Raw genomic sequence first — 18,494 nt, 5'->3', positions numbered from 1 at the left:
TATTCCAGAACCCTGGATGAGGGCGCCCCGGGTGTAGAGATTCCGGGAATCTGTGTAATTCGTATAACCCTGGTTGACATCTTTCAACCCCCCCCCCCCCCAAAAAAAAATATAGGTTTAAATCCCACTTCTGGGGGTGGTTTATTTTTTTGAAAAATCGTCAATGGCAATTTCAACTATTCGAGCTTGGTCTGGCATAAATCATTTATATATATATTTTGTTTATTCACTATTACTAATACATTGACAGACGTTCTTTATCTTTACTTTGAATATGTTTGAAACGTCATTTATGTACGTGTGTCTGTGCCAAAAGAGTGTGTGTAAGTAATAACGAAGCGAAGGAATGTACTGTAGGTATATACAGTACATAAGAATCTTGGTATTTGTACATTCTCAGGATTGGTTGAAAGTGGAATTAAGTCTATTTAAAGAACCGAGAGCTGCAGACTAGATTGGAGGGACGAGGATGTGAGGATGAGAGGAGGAGGATGTTGTTTATCAACAGGCTCCGGAGAATTCTCTGATTTCTCCGTCACTCTGAACAAATCCTTGTGCTGGGAAGGTCTTTGTTTACAATTAATGGTGGAAGTGCAGAAGAAAGGAAAGTAAAGGTATAGAATTTATAGATAAAAATTTAAATCACAGATTTAGAACTATGGTAGTGGTAATCTAACTTAACTTAGTAAAATGATAGTTTGGAATAGCATGGAAAATTCCGATTTTACAAGAACTACTGAACACAAGAATGAATAATTTTTATAATAATGAAATATTTGAAATGATAAATTTGTTATGCAATTAGTTCTGAGCACTGTTGTCTATGTTTGCATACTTTTGAATAATTTTTCTCTTGGAAAACTATACATTTGAAATATATAAACAAATCTAAACTACACCATGATCAAGTTTTGTCTGTAAATAAATCTTTATAATAAAATAAGAATATACCTTAAATTTGCCAAGGGGACACTCTGTTGATATGATACATAGGTATTAGACTTTTGTGAAAGGATTTCTTTTTTGTAAATGGATTCATTTCTCTTTTGAAATTTTTTTTTGTAATTAACTTGCTTTGTTAGGTAACATGAGATAATTAGGGATACATGTACACTGAAGAAAACCATTTTAAGAAGGCCTAATTTCATTTGTTGAATTTCATAAAAACTTTTTTTTTTCTTGAGGAAAGCAATGCCATAAAATTGATGATACGGACATGTACTTTTTTCTAAACACCCAACTCTAAAAGTAGCATAATCCGAACTGGTACAATATGTGCTGTATATGCATTCAGTCGTACTCTCCAGTCTGGATTACCCAGTACAGAGTCGACCCTGTGGCCTGCGTATAGTCGACCCAGCACGTTTTATGCAACAAATGTAACCTGACATGGTCACAGTGTATTATATTATCTTTGTTAAATTAACCTTAATTTTCTGATCCCTATGTTTAACTGTTGACATTTCTATCTATGCTACTCTGCTAGAAAATAGTCAGAGATTGGATATTCTTAAAGGTTTACATCATCTGAGATTTAATGAATTTGAACTGCTATACCTCTGGTTTAAACTTGAATCGCAGATTCAAATCCCTCCTTAATCTTCAACTTTTATCGTTGGTTTAAATTTTAACCGGAGGTATGGTAGTTCAGCGATGTAGCTCCACTTCATTAAATTCGGTCCATGATTGAGCAAATATAAAGATTAGATCTTTCATCAACGGTTACATTGTTACTTTTTTACCAATTTTATTTTTATTGACTTTCATACCTAGCCACAATCATAATAAATTAAAGTTGTTTATTTATTATCAATATTTTTTTCATTATGTTGAAATTTCTCATAAAATATTTTTAGTTTGAAAGAAAATAATGTATATACATTATTTGAGGGATAAGCAATATTGGGTTTATTTTCCTAAATTTCTGCTTTCTATTTCAATTAGTTAAGAATGTGATATTTTTCTCTCATAATTTTATTCTTTTCTTTATGTGGAACATATGAATATTTAATGTGTTTGTCTATTTGTAAACTTTTGGTTTATTTAAATTTTCTAATTTCTAACTCTAATTTTATGTTCATATGAAATTTTCTCCAAACCCATAAATTACAGTTAGTGTGCTGCTGGATTTTAATAAAAGAAAATATCAAATAATGAAATGTTGGTATATTTTTAAGAGGAAAAAGAAATATTCCAGATCCACTGTTGAGAAAATTTGACCAGATGAGAACAATTTAAATAATAGAAGAACTGAAAATAGTTTTTCACATTTGTGTACCTAAACAATTTTAGACTTTCAGGTTTTTCAAAAGACGTGGTGCGGCGCTGTGTTTTTAATTTTCAAACACCGAGATTAGAGCAGAATTTTATGTTTAAATCTGTATGAATAGATACAATTTATTGTTCAGTGAGTTTAATGAAGATTATGTAAATTGCAGAAAAAAAATAAATAAGAGACAATAAACTTACTATACAGATGCTGTGCAAAATTGCTGCATGGAAATCTAAATTATCGAAGGAATTTATCATAGAATAATATATGGATTTACGATGATAAATTGTAGAACGATGGCTTCATCTGATTTTATTCAATTTAACTTAACAAAGAAACAAGGCTTTAGACAACTTTTAAAGATATTTAAATGTACAATGTAAATACTACATTTGCATACATCAAAGAGTATATATCTATAATACTAGGCTTTTAGGGCGCTTCGCGCCCATCTTCTATTTAAATTGTGAACATGTTCTTTTTGTTTACATTTCAAAACAAAGAAGAAAAAGATTTTGTCCTAAAGGGAGGGCTTTGGGTATGTAAGAAAAGTCAGAAAATATCAACAGCCTCAGACCAATACTTTTTGAGTTATGTAAAAAAAACTACAGGGGGGGGTAAAATTGACCCCCCCCAGCGGGAATAGGGTTAAAGGTTGTATATATAAAGGGACCGATTGTAGATGCAATTTTAAGTGAATTCTATTCACAAAGGCACCCTTTGAACCATTGACTAAAAAAAATGCAGGTTATCCAATTGTTTTATTCGCAGAAAGTCTTTATACTTGTTGATACCTTTGAAAGCACTATGCAAGCTATCTAATATTAAAATAATATTACATAACAAACTAGACTAAAGGAGTTAGTAAAATTTATGCGACATCACTGATACAATTTTGTGACCACGTAGCTCATCTAGTTTTGATTTTATGTACAAGTATGAGAACCCAATGTCGTAGACCTTACAAGATATTTTAAACTTAGATTATTTGTTCACAAAGAATTTATAGTTTGAAATTCTAAGGTTGCAAAGATAAAGGGATTAGAGTTTGTGGCATAGACTCGATTCCTTTAATTTGTTACATATTAGAAATTCAAATTTTTCTTCTTCTCAAAAACTTTTCAATTCTAGAAGTTATGATTGAAAACATATTTTACTTTAATTTGGAGTGATGTCTATATACTTTTTCCAAGCGGAAGTAATAATAGAAAATGATAATTTTTATTTGTATTCTAGAACTTGAATAAAAAGAACTGAAATAAACATTCATACTATAACATTCCTTCACGATGCTCGAGTTATAACACAAATGAATACAAAACAAATACTTAATTGGTAAATGTAAAAATGTTAGCAAACGTTCAGATCGATGCGGTGTCGAAAAGTCGGCTTGGCTTCATTCTATTAATAGCATGTTTATAAGACAACGGAACACAGAAACTAAAAAAAGGTATTTATTTCCCCTGTAACTACAATTTTAACATTTTATCAAAAAAAACCATCATTCTGGCTCGGGATACAGTATTTTTAGAAAGCGCATTAGACGGACGAAGAATATTTGAAATTGTTTGGCCAATTTCTTCCCTGTCGATGAGAAAAGGGCTTAAAGGGTACCATTGTGAATCGAAAATTCAACTCAATAACTAAAGCTTTAGGAAATCAAAGAAATCATTTCTTGTTGCTGGATATTTCTTGCAAACTTTGAATGGTTACTGAAAACACAATTGAAACAAAGAATTGAAATAATCTTACGATTTATTAATTTATTGTTTTCAAAAAATAACATTTTGTGTGCATGTTAGTTTTCTAGATATTTCATTTATTTTCAATTAGACACATAAGCCCCAGTAGTAAATATAATTAGTGATCAGAGTTACTCATATAAATAGTTCACATAATGGAGACTCAGAGATGAATATTATTTCTTTTTTAAATCAGAGTTCTGATTATCCACCTCTAATACTTTAAATTGTCGGGGGGGGGGGGGCACATAGAGACGAAACAAATACTTGTGCGCGCTTGCAACGCCCCCTAATCTTTTATACATGCTCCTTAGAATCTATTTATATATCTAGATTCTCCTAAATCGTTGTAATTTCTTGTAAAAAAAACTGTAAAGTATAGCTTTTTTTTCTCGCAATTTGTACGCTTTCATTGTAGCATATTTACCTTATGACTTCTTTAATGTATGCAATATTAAGGGTTTTCAGAATCCTTTCATGGAAGAATATATGAACGGGAAAAGTAATTATAAATTGAAATCATTATAAATCAATTCTATTGATAAAGGAAATAAGTGATTGCTACAAACTCAAACTTTCTAATCCCTATCTTTACAACCCAATGTTGTAGTATTTCAAACTATTAATTCTGTTAGATCTAAGTTTGAAATATCAAAGGTTTACACCATCTGGTTGCAAAGATATAAGAATTAGAAAATTTGAGTTTGTTGGAAAGAATAAATTTAAAAACATCTTTAAATAATTATATTCATATAAAAACATCCTGAAATTCTGTAAGAAAATGGAATTTTTTTCCTTTTAATATCAACCAGCATGAATTTTGAAAGTATTTTTATTACTTCAAATTCCTCTTTTTTATAAAAAAAGTTTTGGAATTTCAATTTTAGATACTTTTCATTTTATTAATTTTGTATTTTCTTCTTGCAACTTGTTAAATTTGGATTTTGAATTTAATTAAGATTTTTATTTAAAATTCAAAGATTATGCAAACCCAATTTTACGTACATTCTCTGATATCTTTTACAATATACATATATATTTATTTAAAAAGTATAAATATATACTTTTGCAGACCAACTTTAAATGATTTTTATTTTTTTATTCTTAAAATAATTTCTTTAGAAATTGACAAGATTCTTAACTTTTTTTTACCTTTATAAACTTCATTGTGTGTGGTATGCAAAGAGCAAACACTTGAACCAGTTTCTATTACCTTTAAGTGTTATCATCAGGTTTTCACTTAACCGTTTACACATCCAAAATTGTACAATCTTTACTTAATTCCTTTATAACAATACACTTTAAATTGAATATTTTTATTGTGTAGATATGTCTTTCCTATAATTAACATGTTTCATAAACTGGATACTTCTATCTGTATTATTCTTCTTTAATCCTAAACATGCATTTGCGCTCCTCCCTCTATTTTTTTTACCTAGCACTCTCATTTTTGACACAATCACCGTGAACTTTTTTTACTATAAATGAATAGAAATTTAAAGATTTTTTTGTAAATTTTTTTATTCATAGGGTAGGGTACAGGACGGTAAAAAGTCAGGTCTGTGTAAAAAAATCTAAAATATCCCTTAACTTTTTCATGACTACAGCTACATATCTAAAAACTATATTTTTGAAACGCCCTTGACAAATAGATGTAGAAAAATTCGTCAAACTTTGACATCTGTTAAAAATATGTTGGACCTTTTTTGGAATTTTTTTAACCCTATACCTAGCACCCAAACTACAAAACTTATCGAAACGTAAAATGATCGTTTTTTAGATCATTTTTGAAAACGATTTACAACCCTAACTGTACATATTTTAGTCTTTGACCAGACGTTGTTGTAAGCTTAATATTTATTATAAAAAGATAGTTGTAAACTGTCTTTAAAAGGCCACATTAATTGCATGCAGTGAAATTTCTTGTGAGTAACATTGTTATAATGGAAGAAAATGTAAGAAATGTTTTTATTTTCCAATTTTTTACCAACTTATTTTTTACAATTAAAAAAAAAAATTGGTACTAGGCATAGTTTCAAATGTTCATATTTCTTCTCCTTTCTCCATCTGCGCGTCCGCAGGTTCACTTTTTCTTGTTTCTTTTTGACCGTCCATATTTAGCGCTGTTTTTGAAACAATGTTTTGTTTACGCAATTTTTAAGACAGTGTGATAACATTTTTATTTATACATGTCCCTCACTGGTTTCAAGACTTTTTGTAGATCTGAAATGTAATTTAAAGAATTTGAGCCCGGGTTTAAATCTGCCAAAACCCGGTTTAAATTAAGCGCCGGCTTAAATCTTGGAACATTTGATACAATTTTAAGTGGAACCAACCATATTTAAGCCGCGGTTTAAATTTAAACCGCCGCTCAAGTTCTTTAAATTCGGCCACTGTTGTGTAGATTTTGGTGTCTAAGTATCTTTCTGTATCTATAAAAATGTTTATTCTCAGAAGTATTTACTATAACTCCCGAATCTTCATTTGCCAAAGCTCTAATTCTTGCTAAACCCTATTTCTCTTAAACCTAATCCTTAGGTCTTCATTATTTTCCATTTGCTGTTTTTCCCCGAATATTCAAAGTTCTTCAAAGGAACCGTTATACCTTACTCAGTCTATTGCTTTCAATAGCAGTTTTATCTTAGAAAATTTTTTTAAATGAATGTGATTAAAATATTTGAAATTTGAAATTTTGCGCATACAACAAAAATGTACGTAGATAATAGATATTGAAACTTTAATTGTATGTTTTGATGCCCGGGACCGGATTTTTTATTCTTGGGAAACTAGAAGTAGTTAAACCATGTACCCCTTTTAACTACAGTGGTAGGAGATTATATAAATACACTGAAGACGACTGTTTTATTTAAGTTTTTATTATTAACAAGCTTTTTTGAATTAGAAGTTTACAAGTAATCAAAGAAAAGCCTTTCCCATCGGCAGATTCTCTTGACTTCTATGTTTATTTGTATCCATGCTGTTTTTCAGCTTGATATAAATCAAGATTAAAATCGAAAGTCGTCTTCATTGTATTACTATGATCGCCTACCACTGTAGTAAAACCAATTCTCCTGTACACGCCGGGTTAAGATGAACAGAAAGTGGTTAAATTTAGTCTACGTAGTGTAACTACTTCTCATATAGTTTAAATCTGGTCTAAGGACTCAGCATTCCTATAGAGTAGCTAGGTTTACTTAAGGTCTAGGATTTCTCTCAAGGTAAACACACTTTTCTTTGAGAAGATAAATTGAATTGTTGAAACATAAAGAAAAGAAGTGTTAGTTGTAAAAAGAACTTAAACTCTATTCTTTAGATAGACACTTTTCTCTTTGCTCTCAATTTACTGGCAGATAGAATCAAATTCGAGAGATGGAAGTTTGCAGCGGCAAATTCATTATTTAATTCCCTTCGCTGGAGTCGTCCTAAGTGTTAATTATTATCCCAGCATCGATGGCACGGTAAACTGAAGTAAACTGCACGTAAGTTAAAAATCTTATGATTTCAATCAAAACTCTTTTTATTAACGAAGAAATGAAAAGAAATAATTGAATTTAAAATATTTAATCAGAGAAACTTGCTTTTTTCATACTCTGCGTAAAATTAACCCTAGATGTGCTTTGATTGAGATCACAAAGTTTTAAGCGTAAGTTACTATTTCTCCCATGGAGGTATTAGTGTTTATTTTTCGAATTAATCAGCATTCAATAAAAAAGTTTATTTCGATTAAAATTATTCACCCCCGGCATGGCCCTTTACTTCTGCTCGGCGGAGGGAACTGAATTGAATATACTGCTGAAAACATCAAGCTCTCTTCATTTTCAACGCTTTTTTTACTTAAAATCCTACAAAGATCATTTTAAAAAGCATTTTTGAATCATAGATCACTATTTTTGATAACAAATTTACACAGAAACTAAGAATCACAATTTTATTCTGTCAGAGTCTGTCCAATAGTTGTTCAACATTGGCTTTATATAAAACCATTAAGTTAAAGTTTGAAATTCAATGTTTTTTTCAAATTTTCAAAATTATTAAAAGTATTAAGATAATTCAAGAAGCATAAAATTCCCTTTTATATCTTCTGTTAACAAGAAATATGTAGCTGTTAAAAAGTTTAAACCATGTTAAATGGAAAATGTGGAAACAAATGAAACTAACAAATTTAGATATTTTAGCGACGAAATATCTTCCATAGAATGAGAAAATGCGGGAACAAGAAAACAAAAATCTGCAATCGCGTGTAAAAATGTCCTGCGCTCCATATTTAAAAATTATTATGTCTAAACCTATTCTGAGCTGTGCTATAGAGATTCTAAAATATAGGACATAAAGCGCCATCTTGCGGAAAACAGTCTCAATTACCCTTCACACCAATTATAACTTTGTAAACTACTATTTTCAAAACAAGGTTGTGTGAATATTGAACTCAAAAGACATGGGGAGAAAATTCTATTGTTTGCCAAGTAGCAAACTTGAGTAAAATTGAAGAAGTTGACAAATTCCTGGTATAAAACCAGTGTTAATTACATTCTAAACTTTGCTGAAAAGATTCATTAAAATTAAATTTATGACCTCATTTCATTATTTTTACGCTGATATCACAGATTAAACTCTTTTGGAATATTAATGAGAAACATTCTATCCCCTTTCAACTTTACACATTCTATCCCCTTTCAACTTTACACATTCTATCATCTTTCAACTTTACACATTTCCTTACCCAAAAGTTCACGGCATTTTGTAAAACAACGTGACCGGAGGTCGAATTTAAAGATTTAGTCCGCGGTTTAAATTTAAGCCGCGGCTTATTTATGGTTGGATTCACTTAAAATTCTATCAAATGTTTCAAGATTTAAGCCGGCGCTCAATTTAAAGCGGGTTTTGGTGAATTTAAGTCGCGACTTAAATTCTTTAAATTCGGCCTCAGGCTGGCACCCCGCCCCTGAAATGTTTTCAGTAAGGAAGGCAATTTTGGAATGGCTTACGTATTTATTTATTATCTTCTCATTGATTTATTCAAATCCATACGGAATACTGTAACCAGAAATTTTGTTCAAGTCACGTGGAATTTTTTTTATAATTTCCTCTGAAAGTTGTTTTAAAGCACCTTCAATGTTCAAAAATGTGTTTGAAACAAATTTCTGAACCGAATTTAACTTAGACAAAGAAATTGAGTTTTGCCACGATCTCTGATTTTCTGAACCCCATATCGTTACGTCCCATTTTCGTAGACCTTAAATATTTCAAACTATAGAATTCTTTAGATCAAATAATTATGGTTCAAAATATCATTGGTTTACACCATCAGGTTGCAAAGATATAAAGATAAGAAAATTTAAGTTTGTGGCAAAGACTTAACGCTCTTGGAAGATGAAAACAGAATTGACATCTTATTTTTGTTGGAATACACATATTACACTTTGTTTGATGGTCTTTATATGACAGATCAAAGCTTTGTCAGCTAATCAGGTTCCATTTTGTTAAGATTTTGCCAGATAATCAGGCACCAGTTTCTTGAGATTTTCCCTGATAATCAGGCTCCATTTTCTTGAGATTTTGCCAGATAATCCGGTTCCATTTTCTTGAGATTTTGCCAGATAATCAGGCTCCATTTTCTTGAGATTTTGCCAGATAATCAGGCTCCATTTTCTTGAGATTTTGCCAGATAATCAGGTTCCATTTTGTTGAGATTTTGCCAGATAATCAGGCTCCATTTTCTTGAGATTTTGCCAGATAATCAGGCTCCATTTTCTTAAGATTTTGCCAGATAATCAGGCTCCATTTTCTTGAGATTTTGCCAGATAATCAGGCTCCATTTTCTTGAGATTTTGCCAGATAATCAGGTTCCATTTTCTTGAGATTTTGGTTTAGACTGTGGACAATTTTTACGTTGAAAATAGCCTTACATTAAAAATGACTTATAGTAACATGTCCATAGAAAAAATGTCGTAGCACCATAAAAATCTTCTGTGATATGCATTTTAAAAGATTGCTTTTAAAGAGCCATTTTCACATTTTTCTACTATACGTGATATTTGTTATTTAATTTTATGAAATAAGTTTCCACTGCAATCTTATTAATTGAAACGAAAAACAAATAACTAACTTATTAGAAGACGCCTAAATTATACTTAAAACCACGCCATGCTACGGTTCCATGTAATGTTTTTTGACTGACATCTCACGGCCATTTTTTGCATTTAAGGGTTAAGTTTTACAGCTTTTAAAGAAATACTCCAATTTTATACATAAAACATAACGTTTATGAATATTGTCTATTTTTAAAGATTTTGCATTTCCTATTCAAAGGATCTTTAAATATCCCTGAATACAGATGTCTCCTGATTGGTCGTGTACAGTCCTTGTAAACAAACGATCATGCTTTGGAAAATATCGCATATTATAGCTGGTTATCGATCTCTGTAACTCTCATATCTCTACTTTAAACATTAATTATTCTAAAAGTTTCTTCCGATCAGAAAAAAAGTTATAAAACCGTGATTTGTTATTTATTTCTAGAACATAAATTTTCTTGACAAGTTTATTTAGATCACGATTTCTTTCTTATTTTACTTCTTCTTTGAAGTCTAAAAACATATTTTGTTTGTGCACAGTGGACAAGCTTTTAATATTTCATTGACTTGATATAATTTTTTTTTGGTTTTAGTTTTACACTGTAATTCACAATAAATTAATATAAACCATTTTTTACATGAGTGGAATATAAACATATGCAAATATAGAAAGTTCAACTTTATTTAAATCTTTTAAATACTGCAGTAGTAGGCGATTTTATCAATATAATAAAGACGATTTTTGATTTTGATTTTGATTTATATCAAGCTTTTAAATACCATGCATACACAAAAAAACATGGAAACAAAAAGAAGATGTATATTAAAAAGTTTTTTTTTAATTGCTTGTAATTCTAAAAAAGTTTCTTAACAATTAAAACATAAATAAAAAAGTCGTCTTCATTATATTGCTTTAATCACCTACCACCGTAATTTGTATACAATTTCATGTTTAGTTCTATACCTTCACTACCCTTCAAACATAGTTGTATATCTCCTCTACCCTTCAAGCATAGTTGTATACCTTTCTTACCCTTCAAGCATAGTTTGCATTCCTTCCCTACCCTTCAAGCATAGTTGAATACCTTCCCTACCCTTCAAGCATAGTTGTATACCTTCCCTACCCTTCAAGCATAGTTGCATACCTTCCCTACCCTTCAAACATAGTTGTATACCTTCCCTACCCTTCAAGCATAGTTGTATATCTCTATCTATCCTTCAAGCATAGTTGTATACCTTTCTTACCCTTCAAGCATAGTTTGCATTCCTTCCCTACCCTTGAAGCATAGTTGCATACCTTCCCTACCCTTCAAGCATAGTTGTATACCTTTCCTATCCTTCAAACATAGTTGCATACCTTCCCTACCCTTCAAGCACAGTTGCATACCTTCCCTACCCTTCAAGCATAGTTGCATACCTTCCCTACCCTTCAAGCATAGTTGTTTATCTCCTCTACCCTTCAAGCATAGTTGCATACCTTTCCTATCCTTCAAGCATAGTTGTATACCTTCCCTACCCTTCAAGCATAGTTTTATACCTCCTCTACCCTTCAAGCATAGTTGTATACCTCCTCTACCCTTCAAGCATAGTTGTATACCATCCCTACCCTTCAAGCATAGCTCTATACCTCCTTTACCCTTTAAGCATAGTTGCATACCTCCTCGACTCTTCAAGCATAGTTGCATACCTTCCCTACCCTTCAAGCATAGCTCTATACCTCCTCTACCCTTCAAACATAGTTCTATACCTCCACTACACTTCACGCATAGTTGTATACCTTTCCTACCCTTCAAGCATAATTGTAAACCTTTCCTACCCTTCAAGCATAGTTGTATACCTTCTCTAACATTTTATTTTGCTTTCTTGTAATCCAATCGCCATGCTAAATTTTATTTTACTCTGCAGCCTTAATACTTATATTCTTCTTTCCCTTAATGAGATGTAAATGTAATTTAAATTTTTTTAGATAAGAAATGGTCTTCAATTATTAAAATAAATAATCTAAATTAACATTTTATAAAGCACTTGAAAGATATTCATGTATGCATACTGCATGGATAGCTTAGTTCGTTGTTGTGTACTGTACCAGTGCACCGACAACCTACTCGATACGACCAATACACTTGATACACAATATTAACATTAACACAACACTAGACAAGGACGAACACCAGAAAACTGTCTAGATATTGAAATATCTTTATTCGTTTTCTTTTCTTGATCTAATCTGTAAGGTTTCCTAATTTTCATATTATGCAATATTTATGACAAAATAAAATGAAAACACCATCGTAAATGTAATATTTACAAGAAAATTTTGTAATGTTATAAAAACAATTAAATATGTCTTTAAAGATTTAAAACAAAATCTTTATTTACAGACAATTTGAAAAATCGGAGGTACTTTAGGGCCGGCTGATTTTTAATTTTAAGCTTTTTTACTTCATAATTGTAAAAAACAACCTGCTGCTGGGTATTCTGGGTATTTTGCGCATTTTATAACCTATTCACGAAAGATTAACTGAGCACGCGATGATAGGGAGATATGCAAAGTTTTAGACCATTTTAAATAGTAATATTGTGAAAGCACCTTTTTTAAAATCTATATATTATATATATTGAACAGAATGTCAACTCTTGTCCTTCGGAAAGAGATGGAGAAAGAATCCCAGGGGGCTTTTGTGGAACCTCTTCTTGCAAAACAGGTCAGGTCACAAAGGTCCAGACAGCTATTAAAGTTGGCTGTTGATTTAAGCCCCCTAACTTACTATTTTGTAGCGCTACACGTGTACATGTTAAGCTTTACGGCGCTTGTTTTTAGCTTTAGTTCTTAAAAAGTAATTGGCAAAATTCTCATCGATTTTGCTCTGAAAGTTTGTAACCTTTGGATTACTGTGAGGCTCATCCAATTGGATTAGAAACAGACTTTCTGTATTTATTAATTTTATCAACTGTAGAATGAGGTATCATTTTTTTAAAAAAAAGGCTCTGTAGTCTGTAGCGTTAAGTGACCTTTAATTCATATGGTGGTTCATCTGATTTACAATGGCATGTCGTTTTTTATTTTGGCCTGATTAACCCTATTCCTGCTGGGGGGGGGGCGGGGGTCAATTTGACCCCCCCTGTAGTTTTTTTTACACAACTCAAAAAGCATTGGTCTGAGGCTGTTGAAATTTTCTGACTTTTCTAACATACCCACAGCCCACCCTTTAGGCCTAAAACCGGGCTTTAATACTAACTGCCTGAGTCCTCAGGCACACTGCCTGAATGACTGCTTTTTCCTGTAACAAACTAAATCTTTGTTTTGACCCACTTCCACTTGTCAGATTTTGATAAAATTTAGTTTTTTGGAAAGCCTTTGACATAAGGAAACGAATTGCACAAGTTTTGCAAACAACCTGTCAAAGGAAATTTGCACATTTTTAGTTTTTCTTGATTAAAAATCAGGTTATTTAAAATTTTGCAAAAGATTTTCGCATAATTGAAATGGTATGGTCAAGGGCTTTTCAAAAATGTATAATTTTTCATTTTTTGGAAAATTTTTTTTTTCAAACATTTTTACTATATAACTGGATTTTGCGATAAAAAAATTAAAATTTTGCAAATTTGCAATTTGTTTTGCAGATTCTAAAAGTAGAGCACAAGAGCTTTCCAATGATGTATCATTTGTCATATTTGACATCAAACATGGGATTTAGAGGGCGGGGGGGGGGGCAAATTGACCCCCGGCCCCCCAGCATATCCTGGTTTTCAAGTACCCCAGCAGAGATAGGGTTAAGGATTGACTATATATTCTTATTTTAACAATTTGAAAAAATTGAGTTTTTGCCTCAAATCTATAAAAATTCTAATCCCGGTAACGTTATGTTAAGTGACCCGCTACCCTTAGAAAAGCATGTTAGATTCACAACGGCATCTTACAAACCTTGCTCTAATGGAACTGATTTTTTGTCACAAACTCAAATAACAGAATGTATACATACTTTAAAATATCAAAGGTCAAAGACATCAGGTTGCAGATCACGGGCCGCCGTAGTATAGTTGAATTTCCGAGCCGGGTCAACCTTTCCGGTCCCAGTTTGTGCTGTATCGCCCGGACATTGGATAATTAAAGCAGACACTCAATAGGACTAACCGGTCTAACAAGGTTGACGCGGTCAGACTTTAGGTTGAATTTAATTTTACTGAAGGGTGAGGGGTGTGTGAGATATATAGGGATTAGAAAATTAGATTTGAAGGCAAAAACTCAATTTCTTTAACGCAAGAAACCACTCGTGTACACCTACGCGTCGCTAGCAAATTAATTATCTGCTTTATAATAAAGATGTCTCTGCCATTCTTGCTAAATAAAAAGGTTTATGAGATAGCGTTGTGAATCGAACATGCCACGCTAAGGGTATTGGGTCACATTACACCACATCTACAGACCCTTTAAGCAAGTACCAATCCGAATTTTTATTTTATTTTTATGGCTAGGAGGCTGTTTCAGAGGACTCCCTGCAAACCAACGGTGGAATGGATCTTCAAGTGATTCAACCCAGATCAAAGGTAGTCTTTAATCTAAGTAATAGAAATACGTGTATATTTTAATTTTCTGGATTTTCAAGATATCTTGATGAATATATCTATGGGTAAATTATCACGAGGAAGAAAGTTCCAAATGGTACAAATGTTGAAAAAATACAATTGTGTCAATTGAAGGTAACTCTTAAAAAACAAAACATTATAGATACTTTTTAAGCAGAAACTAGAAATGCAAAGATAGATATTTATTTAAAATCAAAATTTTTAGAGGTAACAGTTTTAAAAACACGTCATCAGTTTTTAATTCACGTAAAAAATTTTAAAAAAAAATTCCATGTGTAAGCCGTAACCTGCAATCAACTGCAGGATATCAAATTATATGAAGTAGTAACTAGTAAGAGAGAGAAAAATCATGTACATTCCACATACGCTTCTCTTTGCTCTAAAAATGTTTTAAAAACTGATCTTCCTTTCTCAAAATGTTTTGCTTTTTTGCCCCCCCCCCCCTCTTCATGCAAATTGTATTTAGAATACTTATGTACACCGTTGTGACCTCGTAGTAATTCTCTAGTTTCAAGTGTCAGAATAAAAATTAAATGGTTGCATATTAGAAATTCAAATTTAAATTTTTCTCAAAAGTTCTAAAAAAAAGAGGCTATATCTGAAAAAATGTAAAACTTGAATTTATTGATTTCACACAAAATTATATGTCGTTGAAGATTTATTAAACACTATTTTTTGTTATTGTTAATTTGAGGCAATATTTCATAAAATTTTGAGTGTCCGACGTTAGATAATTTTGAGAAAAGCAAAGTGAAATCAGGGAGAAAATTTAAAACTAAAGTTTAGGAACAATTTAGATCCCTGCAAATCTTCCTTTTACAGCCAACCGATCAAATTTAAATTTAACGCTCAATATTCAGGTTTAAATTTTCAATCAGCTCCAGATCCTTTAAATTCAAACACACGAATATAAACTTCAAATAAAAGGTTTTATAACTCAGTGTTGAATTTGATGTATAAAGGAAAAATACACAGAGATTACAAATGATATTGCTTTGATCCGAAGCTGAATAAATTCACAGATTCAAGTTTTGAATCTTTCTTGCACGAGCTTGGCAAGATCGGAAGCCAAAATTTGAACTAAATATCTTAAATGAATTCAAACTCTTGCAAAATCTTTTCTGGATTAAAAATTCCTTAATTTAAAATGCTGAGAACAATTCCTTTTTCATAACCCGGTCCTTTTTTGTAACCGGATAAACATCAAACAGGTCACAAAGTAGTTTGACCTTGAATGAGGTATACATCAAGGAGGTACAGCAAGATAAGCATTTTTTTAAGCAGAAACCCGCTTAAAAGATTTAAATTAGAATTACTAAAGCATTCCCCCATCAATATCGAAGTTTTAATAATAGAAACTTTAAACCTGCGTCATATATAACACATGACTTTAGCTTAAGTTAAGAACAATCTCAATCAAAATTTTTAATTGGTCAAGAGGTAAAAGGTCGGGTATCCAACCAACCTGACAGACACATGCAGAAATGTTCGTTTTAAAGTTTATACACTGTATCTCCATATATTACTGTTTATTCAACTAGATCTGTCTTCTTTAGTCGGAAATGAATTTAGTTACATATTATTAATTTATATGCTAATATCCGGAAAATATTTTTATATGTTTTTTGGCTCTATCAAATGTAGATTCATAGAAGTATCTACTAGAGAGGGTAACGCATGCTATCGGCAGCATCGGATTTAAACTCAAAGGCCATTAAAAATCTATCAAACAACTTGAAATGAATCTTTAATATTGTTTAAACGTACGGTCGTTAAAAATATAAATTGGAAATTGTAAAATATATCGGTCATATGTAAAAACGGATTCAAAAGTGAAGGCTAACTAAGTGACCTTAAAGTCTGAAGTGAAAAATAAGAGTTTTTATATTCTAGAGCACGATGGATATTGCTGCCTCTGATGAGCTTATATGTATAAATCTAACTGGAAAGAAGTTCTTCGTTATGCTAAAAAACTTTGCAAATCTGCCCAACTCAAGACTTGGACATATGGTAAGTTTAATTACTGGGAACCTCTACAGTGTGTCAAAATTATCGAAATTATCAATAAAAACTGAATGTTTACAGAACTTATATGTCTCAATATGAAAATATCTATTTCCATTGAGTTGAGCTTATACATATTTATATCTGCTGGCGTGGCAGTTTTCTATTGAACCTTCCACCTCTACCCAGTTGTCTTTCAATACAAGATTTCCCAGATTTTTTGAAAAATCCGCTCCGCTAACCGATACCGTTAGTAAGACCGGTCACTGTCACACAAAAAAGCTATGTTTTGGCTTTACATTATTAATCTTCAAAAAAAAATATAGTTTTAATTCAGACATTTATTTCAAAATCCAGTTATTTAGCAAAAAATGTGCAAAAGAAACAGTTGCATGAAATAATACATTTTGGTACGGTCATTGATTCAGCAAATTTAAATATGCAAAAATATTTAAAATGCGAAAATTCCCTTATAGGCGTCTGCGCAAAAATTTAAAAGAAATTCAAGTACAGTGTGTATTTATATCAAGTAAATGATTTTATATATATTTTATGTTCTTCCTTTGTAACCCAAAGTTATTATTGTAACATGACTGGTATTGTCTCTTTATCCAGACTCAGACTTGTATCAAGCTATGGTCTACATATTTCACATTCGTGAACTTTTTTATTTTCTCTATCATTCTTTTGAATATATCCAGAAAGGAATTGAGCCTATTCCACAAACTCTGATTCTATAATCCCAAAATCTTTGGAACCAAAACTCATAGATCTCAGATATTTAAAACTATGAATTCTGTCAGATCAAACGATCTCGACAGACCAATACTTTTGAAGTTGTGTCTAAAAAGCGTTATAATAGAAATAGGGTTAAGGAATATATTAGACAAAGTCGAAATTCATTTTACTGTTTTCTGGTTCTCATGTTTTTTTTCTATGTCATTTATATAGTCACTGAATATATTTTGATATATTTCAAAAATTAGATTCTATATAGAAGTATCATTGGATAATTTTTTCTTTATACTTTCTTTTTTTTCTTTTAACAATAAATCTTTTTTTTTCCAATTTAGCGCCCGAGTTTTAACCATACAAATTGGAAATCGTTAAATCCGCAATACTTGGTTTAAACCCAATATTTACACTGGTTGAGCTCAAGCTGTTGATTCTGCACTCTTCATCCTGACTTTTATTATTTTTCGGAGAAAAAAAGAGAAAAATTTACTATTTTTCACTTTTCTTGCAAAGATAGATTAAAAACATTTTGAAATGTTTTTATGAAAAAAAAGACTTAAATCATAATCCTGTATAGCGAGGGAGCTAAATAAGCAAACCTAAATTTTTCAATAATCTAAACATTAATCAAGAATCATGAATAAAAATTAGCCATTTATAATAATAAACTTAATTTTCGCTTTTTTTGTTAACGAATATTTTGTTCGTAGGTACGAAGCAACGAACAGGCAGATATAGAGAAGTTTTGCGACAAGTTTATTGCAGGACCTGTACCTGAATACTTTTTTGACAGGTCTATGCTACAGGGTGGAACATGACAATAGCCGGACGATTTAAGGGAAATTATTTGCGGCATTTTTTAAGGGTAGTCATTGACCTTTGAAATTATTTGCGGCATTTTTTAAGGGTAGTCATTGACCTTTACAATTATTTGCGGCATTTTTTCATACATTTATTTGTTGAATTATGATTATAGAATTAATAAACACAAAATAGGCATCTAGTCCTGTATTTCCAAAAATGTAATCTGATTTCCACACTTTTGGTTTTACTTTTTAAATTTAAATCTGGACAAAATTC

At 31.3% G+C, this 18,494-nt stretch overlaps 1 protein-coding gene across 1 annotated transcript in view; it reads left to right on the top strand.

Annotated features, from left to right (window-relative positions):
* Positions 1–527: 527 nt before the first annotated feature.
* LOC111701607 (potassium voltage-gated channel protein Shab) overlaps positions 528–18,494 on the top strand; it is a gene marked incomplete at its 3' end in the record, with an annotated part of 31,430 nt that continues 13,463 nt past the window's right edge. The window contains exons 1-5 of the mRNA XM_023472971.1: positions 528–614; positions 12,715–12,793; positions 14,565–14,636; positions 16,569–16,685; positions 18,125–18,207. Coding sequence (XP_023328739.1) covers positions 12,716–12,793; positions 14,565–14,636; positions 16,569–16,685; positions 18,125–18,207 — 350 coding nt within the window. The remainder of the gene's footprint in view (positions 615–12,714; positions 12,794–14,564; positions 14,637–16,568; positions 16,686–18,124; positions 18,208–18,494) is intronic.

This window comes from Eurytemora carolleeae, unplaced genomic scaffold (assembly GCF_000591075.1).
Source record: "Eurytemora carolleeae unplaced genomic scaffold, Eaff_2.0 scaffold144, whole genome shotgun sequence".
Taxonomy (NCBI): domain Eukaryota; kingdom Metazoa; phylum Arthropoda; class Copepoda; order Calanoida; family Temoridae; genus Eurytemora; species Eurytemora carolleeae.
Note: the sequence above shows the minus strand (reverse complement) of the source record. Positions and strands in the feature narration are given on the sequence as shown.